This window comes from Erpetoichthys calabaricus, chromosome 3 (genome assembly GCF_900747795.2).
Source record: "Erpetoichthys calabaricus chromosome 3, fErpCal1.3, whole genome shotgun sequence".
NCBI classification, from domain to species: domain Eukaryota; kingdom Metazoa; phylum Chordata; class Cladistia; order Polypteriformes; family Polypteridae; genus Erpetoichthys; species Erpetoichthys calabaricus.
This window is the reverse complement of record NC_041396.2, coordinates 78,184,500-78,208,798: the sequence shown is the minus strand read 5'-3', so window position 1 is coordinate 78,208,798 and position 24,299 is coordinate 78,184,500. Positions and strand designations below refer to the sequence as shown.

The 24,299-nt window shown below is 36.2% G+C and overlaps 1 protein-coding gene across 7 annotated transcripts in view; it reads right to left on the bottom strand.

Moving 5' to 3' along the window:
- Positions 1 to 24,299, bottom strand: part of dnmt3ab (DNA (cytosine-5-)-methyltransferase 3 alpha b) — a 601,530-nt gene that overhangs the window by 290,518 nt on the left and 286,713 nt on the right. For all 7 annotated transcript variants that reach the window (XM_028796948.2, XM_051924572.1, XM_051924574.1 and 4 more), the window contains one exon: positions 12,239 to 12,608. In XM_028796948.2, coding sequence (XP_028652781.1) covers positions 12,239 to 12,608 — 370 coding nt within the window. The remainder of the gene's footprint in view (positions 1 to 12,238; positions 12,609 to 24,299) is intronic.

Below are 24,299 nucleotides of genomic sequence, written 5' to 3'. Positions count from 1 at the left end.
TGCTATTATTATTATTTCTACAATATAATAAAAGCATACATTTGATTTGAGTCTGTATCACCCAGTGTAAATTTTGGCTACTTGTAAAAGTTAACTCTTGTTTTTTTATTATTCAGTTTTATTCTCTCAGTGACGTTCACTTTGTACAACAAATTTGCCTCTCCCTCTTTGAATTGATGGCATTTATCTCCATTCTTTTCATAAGAGCAGCGCTGTGGCTGATGCCTGTTTAGAACTGTTTGTTGTACTGGTAATCAAAGATACAATGTCCCGTGACTGCTATCAGATTGGACAAATGCAGGACCGTAGCAACAGACAGCTTTTTCACAGTGCTTGCACCGGGTAATAGAATGCTGTAACGCAACACAACTCTGCTTGGCACCATAAGTAAAATGGGACTTCCACCTGCAGCTAAAGTCACTTCAGTACGTGAGCAATTTGCCACGCTAGTGTTTAGATCTGACAGTGTATAAGACCAAAATTTACACCAGCTGTTACAGGCTGAAATCAAAGGCTTCTTCTTTTTGGGTGCATACATCATCAGCACAGCGCTGGCAAAGGACCTTCAAACTCTATGCCTCAGACGGGGATCCCACCTGACCAAGTGGGTGAATAACAGGAGAGCAGTTTTATTGTCTATTCCTGAAGAAGACAGAGCTGTTGAACAAAAGGATTTAGACTTGAGTCACAGTCTGCTTCCAACAGAACTTACCCTGTGCGTCCAGTGGTACACAGACAGCTTTAAATTTCAGATAAAGTTGCAAAACAAGCCTGCAGCAAGGTGTGGTATTCTGTCTGTTGTTAGCTCTGTTTATGACACCCTTGGCATTTTAGCATCCACCATACTGCCAGCAAAGCTTATTTTAAGAGACTTGTGCAAAGATAAATGTAGGTGGAATGAAAAAGTGGAAGTCAAAACACATTCAGAAATGCAAAAAATGGATGGATGACTTACAATTGCTAGCTGCCTACAATGTAGACAGATGCATCAAACTAGCAGAGTTTGGAACCATAGAGTCAGCAGAAATGCACCATTTTGAGATGCCAGTGATGATGAATATGGCACTGCCACATACCTTCGCTTGACTAAGAAGGCAAAAAACATTGTTCATTCTTGATGGGCAAGTCAAGAGTTGCACCATTGAAGCAGGTCACAATTCCAAGATTGGAGCTAACAGCAGCAGTTGAAGCAGTCAAAATGGACAAAATGCAAAAAGGTGAGCTTCAAATACCTCTACAAGAATCGACATTTTGGACCTGACAGCACTTCAATGCTAAAATACATTTCAAACGAAAGCACTAGATTCAAGACCTTTGTTGCCAACAGAATCTCAGTGATCAGAGATCATTCACGACCTTCACAGTGGAAGTACACAACATCTGCCTTGAATCCAGCTGATCAACCATCCAGTGGGCTAAGCATAGAAAGCTTCATCAGATGCATCACATGGTCACAGGGTCCAAGTTTACTGAAGCCAGAACGTGAGTGGCCGAAAAGAGCAGATCAACTGAACAATTCACTTTTTGAACTGTGCAGTTAACATGACAAGAAAAGAGGAGGTGACTAATCCCATCAATAAAGTAATCACCTACTTCTCAGAATGGCTACGCCTGAAGAAAGCAGTGGATTGACTCCTCAAGTTTAACACTAGAACATTTAGAAATGGTTCAACTCTATTGGAAAATTTAAAGAAACGAACACGATATATAAGCTTTAAACAGAAATTTCTTGAGCAAGAACTTTTCTTTTCTTTGCTATATCAATTTTCTATATTTTTGTGTGAACTGTTTTACTGTACTTGGAATTTTGTCTGTGGGATCATTTCATGCGACAGCTATTGCCAGAATCCCACAAAGCAAACTAAAGCTGCAGAACTTTGGTAATTCTGGGTAAACGCAGCCACAATTTTTCATCAGAAAACTTGTATGCTTATCCCACTTGCAGTTTGAATGGTATGAATGGTAGACATACCTCCTCATTGTCTATGGCTATGAAAAAAAAATGTATTCTATTCAAATTTAGCACGTACTAATAAGAGTTTAACATAAAGCATTAACTTTCTAAAATTGGCTCTTACACTGTTTCATATAAAAATTAAAAATACTGGTGTCGAAACATGATTTTAATGGTTTTATCATTCTTGCTATTTAATGATCCTTTTTATGAGTGCATTTTTGTCATAAATTAAGTTTTACTGCTCCATCCATCCAAATATGTATCATACAATAGCATTCTGGAAAGCCATAAATACAATTGAGTTCTTTTGTACCTAGTTCACTCTTACAAAAAGATAATTCTTTAATAATATAATATAATATAATATAATATAATATAATATAATATAATATAATATAATATAATATAATATAATGAGAGGCAGCCCTCACAGTCATAATATGAAATCTTGTGGAGAAGAAAAAAAAGTAATGACTACTTCTTGTACAGTTTGTGGCTAGACAGATTTTACAGTATGTGACATTTCAGAAGTAAGATTCTGATAGGGATGTAAGGATCATTTAGTACTACTTTGGGCTTTTGTAAAACAATTCTTTTGGCTCTTTTTCAATATCATGAGATTTGTTCAATGGCAATAAACTCTATCATGTGAAGGGCAGTATGCATCTGAAATTCTGTTTTCTTTGCCTTTGATGATACAAACATTTCCTCAGTAATCTGGTCTCAGTATTTTGTTCATAGCGTTAAGTAAGTGCACAGAACTATTACTTTTCTTCTGCTACCATTTCCCTCTTGGCTAGTCATAATCTAAAAAGCTGTCTTTAGGACTATTAGTTTCAGACAAAACAGAAACATGTAATCTTAGTCAGGAAACGTAGAAAATTTAAGAAATTATGCACTGATTCCCTTCTAATACCAGTCATCTTATGTAGCTGAGCTTTATTTATTGTGCCTAGATGGTATATCACAGAGGTATTACAATAATGCAGATTTATTCTATGCTCTTCTCAGTACCTATAATGTTGTTTTAATTATTTTTAATGTATTATTAAAGTATCCTTTTGTCACTCAGTCTGAGCTTGTGCTGTCATGGTGGCAACATTGAGACTGACAGACAAGGCCACACTATCCTTGACAACAGTCTCCAGGTTTTTGCTACAGAATTCCAACATGAACGCATGCTGGACAAGACATATCATTTCTGTGCCTTACGTATGTTTTGTGTATTGGTACTTCATTTTGAAAGATGAACTTAATGGCAGTGCGGAGACAATAGATAAGTGAACAAGTTGTGCCCTTCAATTCCTGATTGCAGAAATGCATGACTGTGTGAAGTTTATAGGCAGCAGGTCAGTCTACAATCTTGAAGATTTTCTTGAAAGAACAATTCTTGGGACTTAATTTCCCAGCAAACAATTTTTCACTGGCCCAAGACACAGAAAACTAATTTAAGATTATCTAAAAGGCTACCTGAAGCACAAAGGAAACCTTTATTTACTCATCAGAAAAAAATGTGAAATTTCACAGAAAACAGGAAAGAAATATGAAAAATCAAAAAATCATGTCACAATAATTAGTTAATGTAGTTTGGTCTAGTTGCTATGAAACTAAAATTTAAACCGCAAAATTGCGAGCATCAACACTCATTATGTTACCATAAACAAGTCTCATAACATGCTTGCTAAAATTGTAAAATACAATATATGCTAACAAGAGGGCGGCACAGTGGCACAGTGGTAGCGCTGCTGCTTCGCAGTTAGGAGACCCAGGTTAGCTTCCCGGGTCCTCCCTGCGAGGAGTTTGCATGTTCTCCCCGTGTCTGCGTGGGTTTCCTCCGGGCGCTCTGGTTTCCTCCCACAGTCCAAAGACATGCAGGTTAGGTGGATTGGCGATTCTAAATTGGCCCTAGTGTGTGCTTGGTGTGTGGGTGGGTGTGTATGTCCTGTGGTGGGTTGGCACCCTGCCCGGGATTAGTTCCTGCCTTGTGCCCTGTGTTGGCTGGGATTGGCTCCAGCAGACCCCTGTGACCCTGTGTTCGGATTCAGCGGGTTGGAAAATGGATGGATGGATGGATTAAAAGGAAACTTGCTATAGAAAACACTACTTTGTTGAGGTGACAAATAGTTTTACAGGTGTATAAATCATTTTTTTCACTAAGACTCTGAAAACACTCAATAAAATGTGCGCAGTCTAATATTTTTGTGTAAAGTTAAGCAATGTTTAACATTTTTTTCTACAGCAATACAACTCTGCACACCACTATCTGACTGTTTCATTGTGAATTGGTCAATCTACACATAAAGCATTAGTCTTTCATTTAAGTAGCTTTCTTGAAAGAAAATTAGTTTTATAATATGTTATCAAATGCAATAATTTTGTATAATTCCATATATAATGTTGAGTAAATAATCTGCAAACCGCAAAGAAAGGGAGGAGAGCATCTGTTCTCTAGTTGACAGTATAAATCATATCTAAATCTGGCTTAAGCAATGTTTAATTTAATTGCAAATGTTATTGGGTCTCAATACAGATGAATGATAAAATGTACGAGGGGGGACCCAAAAATAACCGGAAATAAATAAATAACCTAACAACAACAAAATTCCGGTTATTTTTGGGTCCCCCCTCGTACACTGTTTCCATGACATAAATGATCTATTATGGCCTCACAGTTAAACTTAGGAAATACTTACTTATATAAGCTAATACATAAGTACTACTCATTAATCTTATCCCTACAAATGCCTCACTAAGACTCATTCAGCAAGCTATTGTAATTTAATTTTACAGTCTAGGCTAAATATTGTTATTGGTCCCATTTCGGCTTTATTTTTTCAATGTCTTGGTGCACACTTTGACCATTACATATGGTTACAGGCAAATCAAGACTGAAGATCATTGCAGTGCAGGGCTTTGAAGAATTTTCAAGTATATATGACCAGATGTTTGCTTGACATTAGCATGTTTGACATGAATTTCTGATATTACGTGCAGTGGTACAGATACTGCAATCCTTTAAGGCAATGGTAGTTAGCCTGCATTTCCCACATGACATTTTTTCTGCTTTGTGCATATTCTCTTTTGTCTTTTCCTATGACTCAGTTTTTCAAACATTCTTTACAATATATTTTCTAGGATCACTTCAAAAACTTGACTTTTGTCGACCTTTGGCAAACTATAACTTTTACTTCGTCAGAAAGCCAAAAAAAGCTGATGTGGTGCTGTGCTGCTGCACATCCCACTCTAAAGAGACCCCCAAATCACTCATGCTGGCATCTCTTCTGAATCTTGCAGATCAGGAACCAACTATATAGCTCCAGAACTCACTATAGTAAAGTATTACTCATGTCTGGATTGTTTCCTTTTAAAAATAAAAACGTCAAATGATCCATATAATTTTAAAGCAATGAGTGGTGGATAATTTAAAGCACAAATGAGAACAGTAGACTGCTCTACCAGGTTTCTAAACACTTGATAGGCAAATGCCCAGTAATCAAGACAAAAGGACAATTCAAATTAGGAACCCAAAGACCAATTGAAAATCAAAAACAGAAATGGAATAGTTTGAGAAACTAACTTTTTCTTGCCAATTAGTCTTTCTTTTCTTTAGAGCTTTAGCTTACTAGCAAAATCAGGAATTATTTTTATAAAATCGTCTTCCTATTTGTCGAACCATAGTCAGTTTATTGTGGTAAATAATTTAAAATCTGCAACTATTCTCCACTGTTCTGGTGTTCCTCATAGTCCCTTTTTAGACTTTTTAATTACTTATATATGCTGCTCAAAAAAATTAAGGGAAAACTTTTTAATCAGAGTATAGCATCAAGACAATGAAACGTCTTGGATATTGATCTGGTCAGTTAAGTAGCAGAGGGGGTTGTTAATCAGGTGCAGCTGCTTTGGCGTTAATGAAATTAACAACAAGTGCACTAGAGGGGCAACAATGAGACAACCTCCAAAACAGGAATTGTTTAACAGGTGGAGGCCACTGACATTTTCCCTCCTCATCTTTTCTGACTGCTTTTTCACTGATTTTGCATTGGCTACTGTCAGTGTCACTACTGGTAGCATGAGGCGATACCTGGACCCTACAGAGGTTGCACAGGTAGTCCGACTTCTCTAGGATGGCACATCAATACGTGCCATTGCCAGAAGGTTTGCTTTGTCTCCCAGCACAGTCTCAAGAGCATGGAAGAGATTCCAGGAGACAGGCAGTTACTCTAGGAGAGCTGGGCAGGGCTGTAGAAGGTCCTTAACTTCTCAGCAGGCCCGGTATCTGCTCCTTTGGGCAAGGAAGAACAGGATGAGCACTACCAGAGCCCTACAAAATGATCTCCAGCAGGTCACTGGTGTGAATGTCTTTGACCAAACAATCAGAAAAAGACTTCATGAGGGTGGCCTGAGGGCCCAACGTCCTCTAGTGGGATGTGCTCACTGCCCCACATCGTGGAGCTCGATTGGCATTTGCCATAGAATACTAGAATTGACAGGTCCACCACTGGCACCCTGTGCTTTTCACAGATGAGTACAGTTTCACCCTGAGCACATGTGACAGACGTGAAAGGGTCTGGAGAAGACATGGAGAACGTTATGCTGCCTGTAACATCGTTTAGGATGACTGCTTTGGTGGTGGGTCAGTGATGGTCTGGGAAGGCATATCCATGGAGGGACGCACAGACCTCTACAAGCTAGACAACAACACCTTAACTGCAATTAGGTATTGGGATGAAATCCTCTGACCCATTGTCAGACCCTACTAAAAATGACCACATTGTCAAGATAGGCACCTGCGTACGCGGAATGGGGATGCAGGATCTGGTCCATGATTCGCTAAAGGTCAGTGATGTGCCATGGAGACCAAAAGGGAGTGCAGTAAATTCAAACAATCCATCCGGAGTGGCGAACGTGGTTTTTTCACAACTAGACTCCTCCAAGGGGTCTTGCCAATAACCCTTCATGAGATAAAGAGTGGAGATATATGAAGCTTGCGCAAGATTTTCTAACAGCTCGTCCACTTTTGGCACTGGGTATGCATCAAACTTGGAAATCTTATTCATACGACTAAAATCAATACAGAACCGAAACAAACTATCAGACTTTGAGATGAGTATGATTGGACTTCGCCATTCACTATTGCTCGGCCGAATAATGCCTAATTGGAGCATCTGTTGCACTTCCTCGTGTATCACTTTCCTTGTTGCCTCCAGTAGGCAATACGGGGGCACCTGTATATTAACACCGGGTGTAGTGACAATCTTGTTGCTGAAGAAACGTCTGAGTTCCCTTCGATTAGCGATAGCAATTCTGCTTTTTGGGTCTCAGTCAAATCATCCCCAATGTGATGGTTTTGCCACTCCTTTAAAAGATTAATATGCAAAATCTGTACGGGTTTCTGCCGCCTGGGAATTCTGACTTTATAATTCACTGGGGACAAACGCTCTTCTATCACTGCCGGCCCTTGCCATTCAGCCCAAAATTTATGTGGATCAGATGGGACACCAGCATGTGGTACCCCTTCGTAAACTTGCTTACTCGTCTAGTCATAATTATGTTTTTGCACCTCCTGCTGGTGCTGGTGATGTTCCACCACAATACAGGATAATTTGGTAATCTGCTCTTGCAGCGAAACAACTCAGTCACCAAACCTCCCCCATGGGTTATCTTGAGAGTCCCCATACATCCATCCTGAAAAATGTCCAACACCCCGCCCGGTCGCAAACCAAATAATAGTTTGAAAGGGCTCATTCCAATGGAAGCTTGTGGGGATAGCAAACACAAGGAAAGGTACTACAGTGTCCCAGGAAGTTGGATCATCATGGGCTACCCGCCAAATCATCTGCTTTAGGGTTTTATTAAATTGTTCAGTCAGGCCATTCATCTGTGGATTCATCTGAGGATGATAAACCATGGAGTGTAACTGCTTAAGTACAAAACTTTCACATAGCTGCTTCATGATGTGAGACATAAAAGGTGTGCCCTGATCAGTAAGAATCTCACAAGGGATACCAATATGTGTAAACATATCCGAGAGTGCTTCTGTAATAGTCCGGGTGTCCATCCGTCACAGCACTGCTTCTGGATATCTTGTGGCGCAATCGATTAACATGAACATATACTGAAAGCCACTTTTACTCTTAGGAACTGGGCCAACAATATCTAATCCCACCCTCTCAAAGGGGACGACTAAAATACGCAATAAACTATTTGACAATCGGAACAAAATCATTCCACATCCCGGCTCGTATTCACCCAATAAAAACATTTCCAAATGTTCTCCCTCGTCTTTTCCATGCCAAGCTGACCCCCTAAAACGTGACTGTGAGCAATTTTTTAAAACCTTCTCCCTATGCTCACCTGGTACTACCAACTGCTCGATACGTCAATCACCCCATGCAATCAGAAATCACCCGATACAGAAAGCCATCCTTAAGTAAAAAATGTGGTGTTCTAAAATTCGGGTCATCTCTTTCCAGATAGTAAGATTATTTTGCGATGTGGGATTGTCTGAATGCAAAAATCAAGTTGTTATCGGCTCATTTGCAAGCAAATCCGCCTGGATGCCAGTCTCTGCTTCCTCCATGTTTGATGTAGAGTCATCCTCGCCTCCCACTGCTACCATGTCCGATACAGCATACAGTTTTCGTTTTTGAATGAATATTCTTGCTGTTAATTTTTAACCCTTATAACGCATAACTCTAAAACTGAAAGTCACCCAACATGAGCCGCCCGCACATATTTATTCAGTGAATGGCGGCTGGTGACGGAGGGTGGGTGTTCACACAGCATTTGCAGTGACAGAGTGAGCTGAATACTCGCGTAAAGCGTGGTAAATAGGAAGTGATTTACATGCCGCCTTTCTTTGCGCTTGTTGTGTATCAAGATGTAATTCAAAAGTCTGAAATCGTAATGTGATGTGCTGGTCAACAAAAACTTTACCGTATGGACAGAAAAATCACAAATGAGTAACATTTCAGTTTATTTCTCAAGTGCCTGCTTTTTGTTGACAGTAATTCACCTGCCACTTTGCACACGAAGTATAGAGAAAGTATAGCAATGATGAAAAAAATTCAACCTCGAGATTTTGATGAATCTTGATGTTTTAGACCTCCCTGAGTCTGAAAATACTGTTTTTTGGAATTATGTGTGTGTGTAAACATGATAACTCAAAAACGCAACTAGAAAGATGGATGAAATTTGGCATGTGTTTGTTACACCAAAATTGTAGATTTGTATTAATTTTTGGGCCAAATCCATCAACCGGAAGTGCTACTTTACCTGAACACATACTCGATTTTTTTTTATTCATGCAGCTGCAGAGTCCAATTTATTCAACTTTACTTTTATAATAATTGTTCAATATATTATTAATTTGTTTTGTTGTTGATGGTTTTTTCATGTACATAATATAATCATTCTCTTGCGGTTTACTCCTTAAATATCCATCCCCATATTTGAGTACACGAGAAAGTCTAAGGGAGACCACTCCCGATTTTTGAAAATAAAACGGCACTGATTAGAGAGACTGACAAGATCATCAAACAAGATCCGCATATTGTTGCTGACCAGTCACTTTTGCTTTAAAAATGTTGTTTAACAACGAAGCTGGACACACCTTGTAAAATTCCTGAGTTGGCAATGTCTCTACTGAATTACAGGTAGGTAGGCGAAGAGAGTCTGCTAAATAATGAAAAGCTAAACATACTAATGTGTTTTTGTATTTATGCTATATTTATTCATTTATCTTTTTTAGTTAATATTCACAGCTCAAAATACCTGATATTGTGAAAATAATCCAGTAGCAGAATTATGTTTTAAAATATCTGTCCCAATTTTTTCAATGTTTCTCTCTTTCTCAAAATAGATAGTTGAAATATCATATTATTTTTGTTCTTAACATCAGCCATATCATACATATTGCATACCAGAGATTTTTCCTGCCTTGCATCCAAACCTGCTTGGGTAGGCTCCAGGTTTCCTGTGATCCTGCTCTGGATAAACAGGTTTAGGTAATGTATATATTGTTCATAATCTCAGATGCTGTCTCTGTCATTTTGTGCCTGTCCATACTCTTATTACCTGCTCTTGCTGTGCTCATTAAGGGTTTACTGTTCTTATGATGGTCTATTCAAGTCTCATGGCCCCTAACCTTGACACTACATGCTTGTTTATCTTTGTTTCCATCAATACAGCTAGGTGGGGTCTGCACACTGATTCAAGCCTAAGAGTCTTGTTCTTCCTAAACCCCTGTGTTTGTCATGATCACACCTGTCAGAACACAGTAGATTCTGTTTTCTAAATTTATATATCTTTTCAGGCTAGCAGGTGGCAAACTTCTGTCTGTAAACTGAACTGAGATGGAATCAGAGATCAATATGGCTGGTAGAAAATAACAAAGCCCAGTATGGGAGATTTTTGAATGCAATGTTGAAGGCATTCATTATAAGCACATTGTCATTGGAGCAGGATATGTTGTGTGCTGTAGACAGTAAAAAACACTCACAGCTTAAAATTCTCCTAAATTTCATTACATATTGGCCCATTCTGGGCAATAAAAGGAAAAAAAAGTGCCAACAGGCAGATTTGTTCAGCACAACTGACATACAAAATATTTTAAAAATTATAAAATTGTGTAAAATTGTTCATATTCAGTAACTGGTTTTGATTATGCTTGTTTTATCAGACAAAAACAAAACCAAATAGTAAAGTGTGTTGTGTAGTGTAGTAAGCTTTCACTAACATTAAACTCACATTATATCCAAACCCATTTAAGTGTACAGTTCTGTCTCATTGTGATGCAAAAACTAAACTCCATAGTAGCTCTTTAACCGTACCATAATTACTTAAACTAAAACTGCAACTAATATACATATATATTTATATATACAGTATATATATATATATATATATATATATATATATATATATATATATATATATATATATATATATATATATATATCAGCCATGAGGAGAACTTTCACAACGCATGCAAATGTGCCCAGCAACAAATTCAAAACAAGCCTTAAAGGAGCCCGCACTTCTCCCTCACTTCATCAGAAAACATGGGAAATAATAACAAAAGATTTATGAATATCTACAAGGTATATCTTTATTTTTGATTGTAGAAGAAAGTGTGAAGCATCTGCAGAGATACATGGGAAACAAAAAAGACATTCCTGCTGTGCCCATGCCGCTTTTTTGAGTCATGGCTAATGTGTTTCCTAAGAATGAAACTCTTTCAGCACAATGCTCTATATTGTATTTACTTATTGCTAGTTTGTGGCCATTTGTTGTATTTTTATTTGTGGCATTCATTCCATCTGTGTCTTTTGTTGTTTTAGGCATGGTGACATAGTGGTTAGCACTGCTGCATCACAACTCAGATCACATACTTGGCCACAATAATTGGTCCAGAATTGTTGGCAAACTTCTCCCTAGCCCTCAGTCATTTAAAACAAGACCGCACTATTATAATCCTCTCAAAACTAGTGCAGTCCCTCCTTCCCCTTTGACTTCAATGCATTTTGCAGCATTCAGCAAAGTTCAAAAGCATTTCTGTGATTTTGCCAAGCACGAGGTAAAGCAAATTCAGTGGGTTTTGCTCATCACTAGTCAGAAGATCTTTTACCTATATTTTTGAAAAATCGCTGGATTGAAAGTCATATAAAAAAACAAAGTCAGAAGCAGACTTCTATCCCATGAGAAGTGTTGAAAGTTTTTTTCGTTATTTGTTTCTTTATTTTTCAACAAATTTGTATTCATTTTAAACAACCTGGCATATACTATAATGTGGGCTGCCATGATGTAGTACATGAGCACGTGCATAACAACATGTAGCTCATAGATCCAAAAAACTCCAAAAAGGTGGCATTTGTTTAAAAAACACACACAAAATAGCACTGATTGTGACATAGAGACGATACTGCAATACATATCAAAAACATGTGACTGGGGAATCATTATCATAACACACAAAAATGAGAACAAATGCACTTTTTAAATGAACTTACTACCAATATCAACATGAGATTTACTGACTTTCCGCCATAGATAAATAATTACAGAAAACAACTGAACCAATAAATTTACCAAAATCACTCACCACTGACCTGAACAACAGATGATGAAGACCACATGAAAATTGCTTTTTTAAACATAATACAAACATTGCCGTATTTTAACATTACAAACAGCAAAAACACAAGATTGTTGTCATACTGGCTCTATTAAAATTCAGACGTAAAAAAAGACAAACCAACAAAAAAATTGCTGCTGTCTTACGTTTTTCTGGGTTTTCTAGTTTCCGCCTTCCTCTTTTCTTACGAGGATTGGGTGGCACCTGGTCCCCTTCTCCTTTCTCAGAGTCTTGGTCATCTGGAGGAGTAAGGCATCCATTTTCCAGGGAAGAATCAAGATCCTCTATTTCCGGTCTCTCCTGATTGTCCTCAAGTAGTTCTCCAGACCTTTGGGAAGCTTCTTTTGAGACACCATTCTCTGGGATGACCTTCTCTTGCTGGGAGGAGATGGCAATGGTACTTCCTTGGCTGCAGTTCAGAACACCATTGTGTACTTCATCTGAAGACTGGCTTTCTCTGTGTGAAAGATACTTAGGTCCAACCCCAGTTTCTTTTGATGTTTCATAGCTGTCAACCTGCCATCAACAAATGAGACATAAGCATACACATTAGGGAAAGATAATAATTTTCACAAAATAAACAATTGTTATGAAAAATTTTGCTTCTATTCTGTTTGTAACATGATATTTAGTGAAGACATCTTAAAAGGTGAAATCTTTCAGCAATTTTCATAATGCTATTTTCACTGTGTTACTTCTATGTATTGTTTTGCAGTTTAACCAATGATTCATGAAAGTAAACTAATGAATTTAGAAGTTAGGTATATATCAGCTTAGGCTATATTGAAAATTAGCTTTTATCAGGCTTTGTTATGACTGGAGTTTGGATGCCAGTCTGCTTACTGTTTGACTGCAGTTTGTGCACACTTCCATTTTCGCATGTGCTATCTGCTCATACAGTTTTTTTTGGCATACCTCATTGATAAGTATAAGTGAGTGTGTTTGAGTGCAAGGGTTTGCCCTTCAAAAGAGAGCCTTCTCATGCAGTGCTGTTTATTTGCCTTGTAGATGATGTTGTGGAAATTCTGTAATGAAAATACAGGTTTCAAGCAATAAATGCATTAACAGATGGTTTCTGTGGCAATGGTCAATATGTTATGAATCACAGGAAATCAATACTTTATATTGTATATTCCACAAAGGATATTATCTTGACTTTACAAAAAAGGTAGATTCTACACCTTTGTGAATATTAATAATTAAATGGAAACAGAAGGGTATACACAACTAAGGCAAGCTCTCAATAAACAAAAAACTAAAGTTCATTTTCATACAAATTCCATCAGCTCTTGGCTACCTGGAATCAAGATCTTCATTGGGAATCCACAATATATTAAGAAGCAGACAAATGTTAATGATTTTGTTATATAACAAAATTTGCATCTGTCATTAGTGACAGTGTACCTATTCCTCTCTCAGGAGGGATAATCCATACAATATATTCAAATCTCTGACACCAAGCACCACTGCATGACAAACAAAAAAAAACACAATATAGGCCACTAGCTGACTTTATCACAATTGTAAAAAAAATAAATTAGGTATTTCTGTAGTTTACTGGACAGTACAAAAGGAATATAAATCAGTTTCCACGTGTTGAAATCTTTGTATCTTCAATTACACAATGCTCTGTGTTAACCCTGGTACAATCAAATTACTTGGAGCCTTGATGGAAAGTAGTTATATGCAGTCATAAAAAGCATCCATGGGTTTTAAATATGAAGGTTTTAATACTTTAGAATAGTTCCAAGAATGACCCTATATTTGTAAAGAAAAAAAAGGTTTTTGAATCAAATATGGAGTGATGATGCAATACCTTTAAGTCTAAACCATGACTCAAATAGCATTTTAAAACTGTTCTAATCTGTCAAAACTGTGCCTATAAAGATCACTTAAAACAGGAACTGCAGAAATCCAAATAGTTTGGATCCAGAGTTTTTTTGTGATCAAATTTGTATTTTTTAACCAATAAAAAATAAACAGTTAAAAAGTTTCAAATAACAAATGTAATACCCCCCCCAACATAAAATCCACACCATAAAACATGTACATTTCTATTATTAGTATATTTACACATACTGTATTAAATAAAGTAAGAGATGGTGATATTTTATATAAATGCAACAAAGATTTGACTGATGCGGAAATGTGAGATTGTATGTTTAAGGTAGCACTAAGTATAACTAAGATAAAAGATAAAGCTTTTCCACTATGCTTAAGACTATACTTAAGATTATAAAATGTTCATCAAATGTCTATACACCAATGCCATTGAAGCATTGGAAGAACTAGTTCAAGGCTGTCATGAATTTACATGCATGATCAACATATAAAGGAAACATGTTGTTATTACATAACATAACAATGACATCACATAACATAATATGATGTTATTTTGGTGAATTCCGTGAAGTGAAGACATGCACCTGACCAAGTGAAGCGAGCCAAACCCAAGACAATCTTTATTTAACATAGTGTCAGTTTCAGGGTATTGTGTGGGTACTGTGTAGATCGACTGCCAGGATACTTTCTTTTTAAAATGGAGACCAGGCATATGGCATGACTCGCTCAGTGTCAAACATTTAGTCAGAAATTGTGGACTGAACTGGCAACCTTCCAGTCTACATTCCAGTGCCTAAACTGTTCAAGCTGTTGCCCGTGAAAATACACTACATGACAAATAACAGGCAAAAGGAATCACACTCTATGAAAACATAATGCTCATGGCCAAAATAATAGAGGTACATCTAGAAGTAACAGGTCTGATAAATCCTGCATAGCTGTTTGCAATTTACAGGAGGGTTGTGATGTTAACAATGAAGAAAACCGTCATGTGGGCACCAAGGAGCAGCACAGAGGCAAACTCATCATCAGTCATTTGTAACTTGCCAGATGCAAGGATAATTTCTTTTGAAAAAAATACTCTGGACATTTTAAGTTAGTCTTAGTTAGTTAGACTCTCAATTGCTGCTGCAGAAAAACTATACTAAATCATAACCACATTTACTGTGACTAAAAAATTATGGAGAATGCTAAATTACACAAATTGAAAAAGCACTGTATTACTTTATTGACTTATTATAATACAGAACTCTCTTTTGTGTATTAATATGTAGTTTAATATGTATTTAATCAGTAACTTAGATTTACATTTTAAATACATGGGGTTTTATTACAAATACTAAAATAGCTACAACTTTCTCAATTCATTTAGGAATGAAGCAACATTTTGGAGAGAATTTGTGAATTACTAAAAATAAGTTTAAAAATAGACTTTAAATTCACATTTAACAATTTGTATTGCATAATTCAAATGAATACATTGTGTGTCTCACCCATATCATACACAATGACAGTAGCTAATAATGTGTGCATGGGATATAAGTCACACAAATACAAGGAGCAGGTGATCAGAGATCTAGAGAGGGGCGATAGTGCGGACAAGAAATGGCATGAAAAATTGCCTAAATATTTTACTGTATAAATAAGCTATGTTATTTTTTCTGCAAGGCATAATTTCTAAATTTTAAATAAATCATATATAACATTATTACAGCTTTAAATACTACAGGAAACACTTCTATCTCTCACATTCTAAGTGTATGGTGAAATGCCTCATTTTGTTCTAGAAATTCAAAATGTTGTATTTGATACATTAAAAATGATTAAAAAGATCAAGAAAAGCAATTTCAAAACATATATCAAAGCAAAATATAGAGGCTTTTTCATATCACTGGGGTGCAAAAACCTTAGCAAATCTATCACACGAGGGGATGTTATTATAGAAACCCTTTCACCTAGAATAATGCCAAGGAGGCCAATATATATAAAGTCAATGAATTTGTTTAATGCACTTTTTCCATTGATGAACAAACAAGGAGCTAGAATCTTTCCAGCAAACATCAGTAGGCAAGTTTGAATAAAAAATTAACTATTTTGGTTTAAAGTATAAAGATTGAAGTACTATAAAAACAATATTAACAGTAAGGTGAATGTGAGTTCGCTCAGTATTCAGTTACTATAATAATAATTATTATTATTATTAGCTCATGGTGATGTATTTAGGATTGTGTTACTAGAAAGGGAGAGAGGAGGAGAGAGGGAGACAGAAAGAACAATGCTGAAATAGCATTTCCTCAAGTGAAAATGAGAGTAGCTTAAAATCAGGTATCAGCCACAGGGTCACAGTCATCATAATACATCATGTCTGTGGTGTGCCAATCAAGTAAAATTCACTTTTATTCACATTGCAGATCAACATGCAAAATATGTGTTTTGTTTGTTTACTTAAAAAAAAATTCTACAAGTTCAAGATGAGTAATGCTAAAATCACACTTTTTTCTTTTTATATTTTAAAGACAGTGGTTTGTTTGTAACAGTAAATGGTGCATTAAATTACACTACATACTGTTTTTAGTTCAGTTTCGAGTAAAATTATCTTCTTTAGATGGACACAACATACAGTATACCACCTTAGAAATTTTAATACTGTACTCACCAAGGTTATTATAGTTAACTAAAACTAAAATCAAAACTAAAACTATTATTAAAAAAACATTTTCGTAAATATAAATTAATGAAATAAAATAATTAACAAAACCGAAATGAGAAACTAAAACTAAACGAAACTATTAAAGTAGCTGGAAAGACTAACTGAAATAAAATAATAATTTACTAAAATATTTTTAGTTTTCGTTTTTGAATGAATATTCTTGCCGTTAGTCTTTAACCCTTGTAAGTTTTAACTCTAAAACAGAAAGTCATCCACCACGAACCATCCAGTGAACGGTGGCTGGTGACGGAGGGCAGCTGTTCACACAGCATTTGCGGTGACAGAGCAAGCTGAGTGCGGGTGCATAAAGCATGTGAAATAGAAAGCGATATGCGTGCCGCCTTTCTTTGTGCTTGTTGTATATCAAGATGTAATTCAAACGGCTGAAATCAGAATGTACTGGTCAACAAAATGTTTACCATATGGACAGAAAAATCACGAGTGAGTAACATTTCAGTTTATTTCTCAGGTGTATGCTTTTTGTTGACAGCGATTCACCTGCCTCTTCGCAAAGGAGAAATCGTTTTTACTTTCTCATATACGAAGTATAGAGAAAGTATAGTAATCATGAAAAAATTCGACCTCGATATTTTGATGAATCTTGACGTTATAGACTAACCAGTGTCCAACAATACTATTTTTTGGAATTGTGTGTGTACGCACGTGCATGTGTGTGTTTGTGTGTGTGTCTGTGTGTGTGTAAACATGTTAACTCAAAAATGCAACTAGATAGATGGATGAAATTCGGCATGTGGTTGTTACACCATAGATCTGTATTAACTTTTGGGCCAAATCCATCACCCGGAAGTGGTACTTTACCTGAACACATACTCGATTATTTTTTTTAATACAGCTGCAGAGTCCGATTTATTCAATTTTACTTTTATAATAATTGTTCAATATATTATTAATTTGATTTGTTGTTGATGGTTCCTTAATGTACATAATATAAAAATATAATCATTGTCTTGCGGTTTACTCCACAAATATCCATCCCCATATCTGAGTATACAAGAAAGTCTCGAGGAGACCACTCCCGGTTGTTGAAAATAAAACGGCACTGATCGAGACTGACTAGGTCATCATACAAGATCAGCATATTGTTGCTGATCAATCACTTTTGCTTTAAAAACATCGTTTAACAACAAAGCGATACAAACAAAGGTAGAGAGTCTGACAAGTGATGAAAAACTAAACATACTAATGGGTTTTTGTATTTATTCCATATTTATTAATTTATCTTTTTTAGTTCATATTCACAACTCAGAATACCTGATATTGTGAAAGTAATCCATTAGCAGAATTATATTTTAAAATATTTGTCTCCCTTTTTTCAATGTTTTTCTCTCCCTCTCTCAAAATAGATAGTTGAAATCATCATATTCTTTTTGTTCTTAACATCAGCCTTATCATACATATTGCATACCAGGGATTTTTCCTGCCTTGCATCCAAACCTGCTGTGGTAGACTACTGGTTTCCTGTGATCCTGCTCTGGATAAACAGGTTTAGATAATGTATATGTTGTTCTTAATCTCAGACGCTGTCTCTGTTGTTTTTTGCCTATCCGTACTCCTATTACCTGCTCTTGCTCTGCTCATTATGGGTTTACTGTCCTTTATGGTGGTCTATTCAAGACTCACTGCCCTTAACCTTCACACTATATGCTTGTTGTTCTTTGTTTCCCTCAATACAGCTAGGTGGGGCAAGCACACTCATTCAAGTCTAAGAGCCCTGTTCTTCCTAAGCCCCTGTGATTTTCATGAGAAAATATTTTAAAAAGTATAAAATTGTGTAAAATTGTTCATATTCAGTGTCTAGTTTTGATTATGCTTGTTTTTATCAGACAAAAGCAAGACCAGATAATAAACTATGTGGTGTAGTAAGCTTCCACTAACATTAAACTCATATCCAAATCTGTTAAGTGTACAGTTCTGTCTGATTGTGACACAAAACTAACTCTGTAGGCGCTCCATGTCATAATTACTAAAACTAAAACTGAAACTAATATATATATATAAATAAAATAGAAATGTCTTTGTGAAATAAAAACTAAACTAAAACTCACATCATTATGTACTTTTTTATTCTGTGAGAACCACACTGATCTCTTGGTCTTTGTAAAAGAATTCTATACAGAATTGATTGGTTGGGCTTCTTCATTATTTGCTGCCTAATATAAGTTGGGTTTGTTTCAGTAAAAACAATATATATATATATATATATATATATATATATATATATATATATATATATATATATATATATATACTGTATACACTGTATATATACTGTATATATAAAACAAATAATCCTAATTATGTCAATTGGCATAATTCAAACTTGTTCATAAACTGCCTCCTTTTTATCATTTTCCCAGATAATAACATATGCTTTATACTTTCAGTGTCACTTTTATTCAAGAAAAACAGGAGACATAATTTCAAATTTGCTGAATAATTTGCTGAGCTGGAGAATGTAAAAAAAATTAGAAATAAAAATGATGAAAGCAATACTGACTTACTTGTGAGTAATTTATGTTAATTTACAGGGAAAATTAGTATAATTATGAAAAATGAAAGAAGGTAAATGATTAAAAAGCAACAACACGCTATATCCTAACTACAGGGTCACGGGGGTCTGCTGGAGCCAATCCAGCCAACACTGGGCGCAAAGCAGGAAACAAACCCCGGGCAGGGCACCAGCCCACCGCAGGGCACACACACACACACACACACACACCCACGGGACAATTTAGAATCGCCAATCCACCTAACCTGCATGTCTTTGGACTGTAGGAGGAAACCAGAGTACCCGGAGGAAACCCACGCAGACACGAGGAGAACATACAAACTCCATGCAGGGATGACCCAGGAAGCAAACCCAGGTCTCCTAACTGCGAGGCAGCAGCGCTACCCACTGCGCCACCGTGCCACCCCACATACTTCTAGGAATGCATTAAACTTCCATCCAACTGTGAAATGTTCATTTAAGTTGTATATTGAAGATGATATTTATTTACAGTATTATCATGAATAGTATCAAAACATAACTTACTATTGAATGCAGAAGTTGCAAGCAAAGTAAAACTATAGTGTTAGAATGACCAGCATGTTGACACTGATGATGTAACACATACTGCATAGATTTAATACAAATGTGTAAGTCATGAGAAGAAAATTAACAAAACGTAATATTTTTCCAATAGGGCTGTTATTTCTGAGAAGTAAAACAAGTATTACACTAAGTATCCTAACCACTCAAAGTAAAGAGCAACTTAAGAATCATAGGCAGAAAGAGTTGTTGTTATCAGTATTGTCACTTTATTGTAACAGACTCTTCTGATGCACATTTCTGAAATAGATTATAATAAATTTAGAGTTAAGGCAAAATAAAAATTTAATCAGGAAGCCGTAAGACCTCCGCTGTACATTATCCCAATAATGAGAGTTCAGTTTTGCTAAAGTTTAAAACACCAGTAACTTTCTGGAAGTTTCAATTTATGGCTGACCAAACTAGTGCACTTTGCTTCTTTTCAATATAATATTTTAAATATCTGATCAAAACTGAACAAGCTGATATTCACATCATGGGCATATTTGACAAAAATCCTGATTTATCAAGCTCAAGTACAAATTTACTATGATGTGTAAATAGGTAAAGGAGATTCTTATTTGCATGTCTCCCACAGACTACTGCTGATAGCAAAATACAAACAACTGACAATGAACATAACACCATATAGTGCTGGGCGGTATATCGGTTCATACCATAAACCGTTTTTTATTTTTTTTATGATATGGATTTTTCTTATACCGCAACACCGGTTTAAATTGCCTAAACGACGTTCGGAACATGGCGCAGCAGGAAACTGTTCAAGTGGGGACCTTTTTCACTGCTACACCGCTAAACACAGATTTGTTGCACTAGGGCTCTTTTTCACTGCTACACCACCAAATAGTGGGACGGTAGCACAGGTATGCCGCGCATTGAAAATGGACAGAGAGCATTCCGAAACTGAACTAATAGTTGAACATGATGAACAGAAGAACTTTTGCAGAAAAAAAAGGAGTCCCGTCCGTTGCCTGGAGATACTTTAGTTTTAAAAGGTCAGATGTGTAAATACTGTTTCTATACTACTGGATAATACTGCAAGCCAAGTTGTACTTGTTTTTGTACTTGCTAGTGTATGTTTTGCTTGTATTCATCCTGTGCTGGCGACTCGTTCAGAGATGGGCGCAACTCTGAATGGATGGCATAATTAAACATGTATAATGAAGATATTTTTAAAGTTCTGAACACTCCGTCGGCTAAGTTAATAACTAGTTTTAATTTCACAAAGACGTTTATCGTGTGGTGATTGGTAATGTGGAGAAAGAAAAAGGAAAGATAGGAACTGGGGTTTTGTTAGAGAGCAGGAATATCATGAAGTGAATGGATTCTGTGCGGTGATTGCTGCAGGCGCCTGCTCTTAGTGTGGAGGAAGTCAGTTTAAGAAGCGTAGTGATTAACGACTGGGTCGGGGAACACTTAACACAAAGTATTTGATGTGCTGCATTAACTTGTGACGGGGTTTGAGAAAATCTAGTAAATTAAACATTGATTTTAGGATGAAGTTTAGTTTACAATATTCTACTTTAATTATAAAATAAACTATGAGAATAAAGTGGAAATGTCGACTTTAATCTTGACATAGTCAACATGTCGAATTTATTCTCGACATATAGTTTGTTTTTTTCTTCCGTGTCCATATTTTTTTTTCTTCACAGTGGCCCTAATGCGCTTCCATAGGGCTATACCACAAACAGCATTATAAATGCAAGTTGCAGTTTTTATTATTTATGTATATAGCTTAGCTTGAAGCAAGGTCCATATTAATGCAGTTTGCCTAAATGATGGTACAGTTGGTAAGATGTCATCACCAAGTTGCACTTGTTTTATTTTATTTTAATTTGGTGAATACTGTGTAATGCACCTGGGCTTGAAGCTTTGAAGTAATGGTGCAACTATCAGTAATACTATTATGTATTGTATTGTTATTATTTATTAATTTAAATATTATGCAGTTTAATGATGGTAAAATTATTTAAAAAGTCACTTTAACATGTCAGTGGACAGAGATTGTTAACATTAACAGAAAGTGTAGTTGGTTTACAAAAAATATTTACTATTTATTCCTTTTCTAAGACGTGTTCAGTTGCAATCCAAATTTTGACAAACACCTCTGGATATTTTACTAAGTCTAAATGCCTCTTTGGATGGTTGAAAATATGTTGTCAAAATCATAGTTTAAGCTTTTGCAAAATTTGTTCAATTAAAGGTTCTATATTTTGACTGCATCTGTCATGCAATGTGCTTCCTTCTCTTTATTAGTGCCACCCCCTTGAAAACTATCACTTTATGGAGCCATGCAAACCTGGATTAATACTTGTGTGCACATTAAAATGTCTTTTTGTACGATGTACAATTCTCATAACAATCTAATAGGTTATTCTTAACCAGTCTACTGCAGTAATTGCAGTGGAAAATGTGGTTAACATCCACTCATGCATGGGGAAAAAAATACAGTCTAATACCGTGAAACCGGCAGAATTTAGAAAAATACCGTGATATAGAATTTTGGTCATACCGCCCACCTCTAACACCATATGTTACGCTATCATGAAACAAATGGCAGGCTTGAGAAATATGCATCAGGTATATTCATACAGCTGTGGCTACGAGCAACCATGCAGTCCTGAAGGTACAAGCCCCTGAAACTTGCTATTAGGCACCAGATCATTTGCCAGACAAGAAATATGTGTCTGTGTGGTATGGCTGAGGTCTTTAATGATACTGTTTGCCATTCTAAGACAGCATCACCATTGTTTCAGAATGTACATGCTTAGAAACATTTTTCAACTTGATGTTATACATTGAAATAATATTTTGATAACAAGGAAAGAGGGCCTAATGGTAGACGTTATCAGTATAATGAGGCAATAGTGCATCCTATCATGGTTCTACTTAGTTTTACTAATAATTAAGATAAAGAAAGCCCTTACAGACCATCATACTGTATGATCACCTCAACATCATATTTTTGAAACAGTTTTACTATGTTCCTGACCATTGCTGCTCTTTGATTAGTGGTCCATGTAAACTGCCTGATTTGGTTTGGGAGTTATACAACCAGGATCATCAATTTGTTTCCCATGAGCCAAGTCCTGCACATGTGCAAGATTTCTCCAGCTCTGTTGTATACGTCTATAAGACATTTTTATGGAGAATCTCTAAACATCAGGCACGTATAAAGTTAAGCTCATGAAAAGAACTTGAAAGAGGTAGGTGCTCAGTTCAGGGTAAGAAGACATGCAAGGCACAAGAGAGAATTCATAACTAAAGTCTTTATCAAGTTTTGTGCAGCAACTTTAAAACAACACACAAAGTCTGAAATAATTGACAAATTTTCAGTTGATAAGTTGATTTCACTGACATTGTTTTAAAATTACAAGTTTTAAAAAATGAAAATAATAAGGAGTAAGAGAGTTGGAATATTTTTTGACATTTGAAAATTGAATTACTTTGATTTCTCCATTAAAATTTACCTCATTACCCTTCTGTTATATATCTCATAACAGCAAATGTCACAAATCTAGATTTGTTGCCAAAACATTTTTGAAAAATGCGTTGTTCCAAAAGAAGCTTTAAAGACTTTGGTATTCTTGGTATTAACCAATTTTATGGGACACTGATACTATATTGCTTGAATTTCTATTTTTAGATTTGATTTTAAGCAGTATACATTTTTTGTTAATGAAGAGTGAATAAATTTAGTACAAATACACAATAAGGTAAATAAAGCAGGACATTATACTGATATGTCCCCAATCTGATAAAACCCTCTCCATTTCATGTTACACTGGGAGAAATTCCTCCTCTGCCACAAATTTAGCCACTGAAGTCAGCACCTACAGTAGAGGTGGGGCATGTGGTAGGCCTCCCCTTGAAAAGCATAGTTCAAAAGTAGCACCCACCAACTACCCTCTGTCCTCCAACCCAAACGCACACATTCCCTGCCCGTTGTTTCTCTTGGAATTCTCCTCCATCAAAATTTCAGGCATGACATTTATGCTGTCATTTCATCAATGGATAGGGATATCTGACCAGCCTACCTGACCCCATCTATTACCAAACTTTTTAAAAACTTCTGCATCATGGAAAACTTTTTTGTGCTTAGCCAGTATCCACTAGCTTACAGGGAAATGCTTGTTGCTGATTTTTGTTCTTTTAGTGAACTGTTGAGTATTTGCTGCTGTGATGATAGCTTGTTTTCAAAGTCTTGATTTTCCTGTACCAAGCCTCAATGTGGTGAATAGTGTTGATTGGCGAATGTCGCCAAAGTGTTATTCGCTGCAAATTTGCTGCATTCATGTTTGCCCTTGTTTGTCAAATTAATTACTGATTATTCAGCTGGTTCAGCGTCCCATATTGCTTTCCAAGGTTAGAGCAACATCCCCCGGAGCTGTAACAGCCAACATTGGATGGGACACCCGCCGGATATATATTGATCATTTGCAATACAGACTGGTTACGAAGCTTGTGTATCTCTTACTATGTTCTTTCGTCTACTGGTTACACACTACAGGTTTCAACACTGGAAGAAACTCAGGGTTAG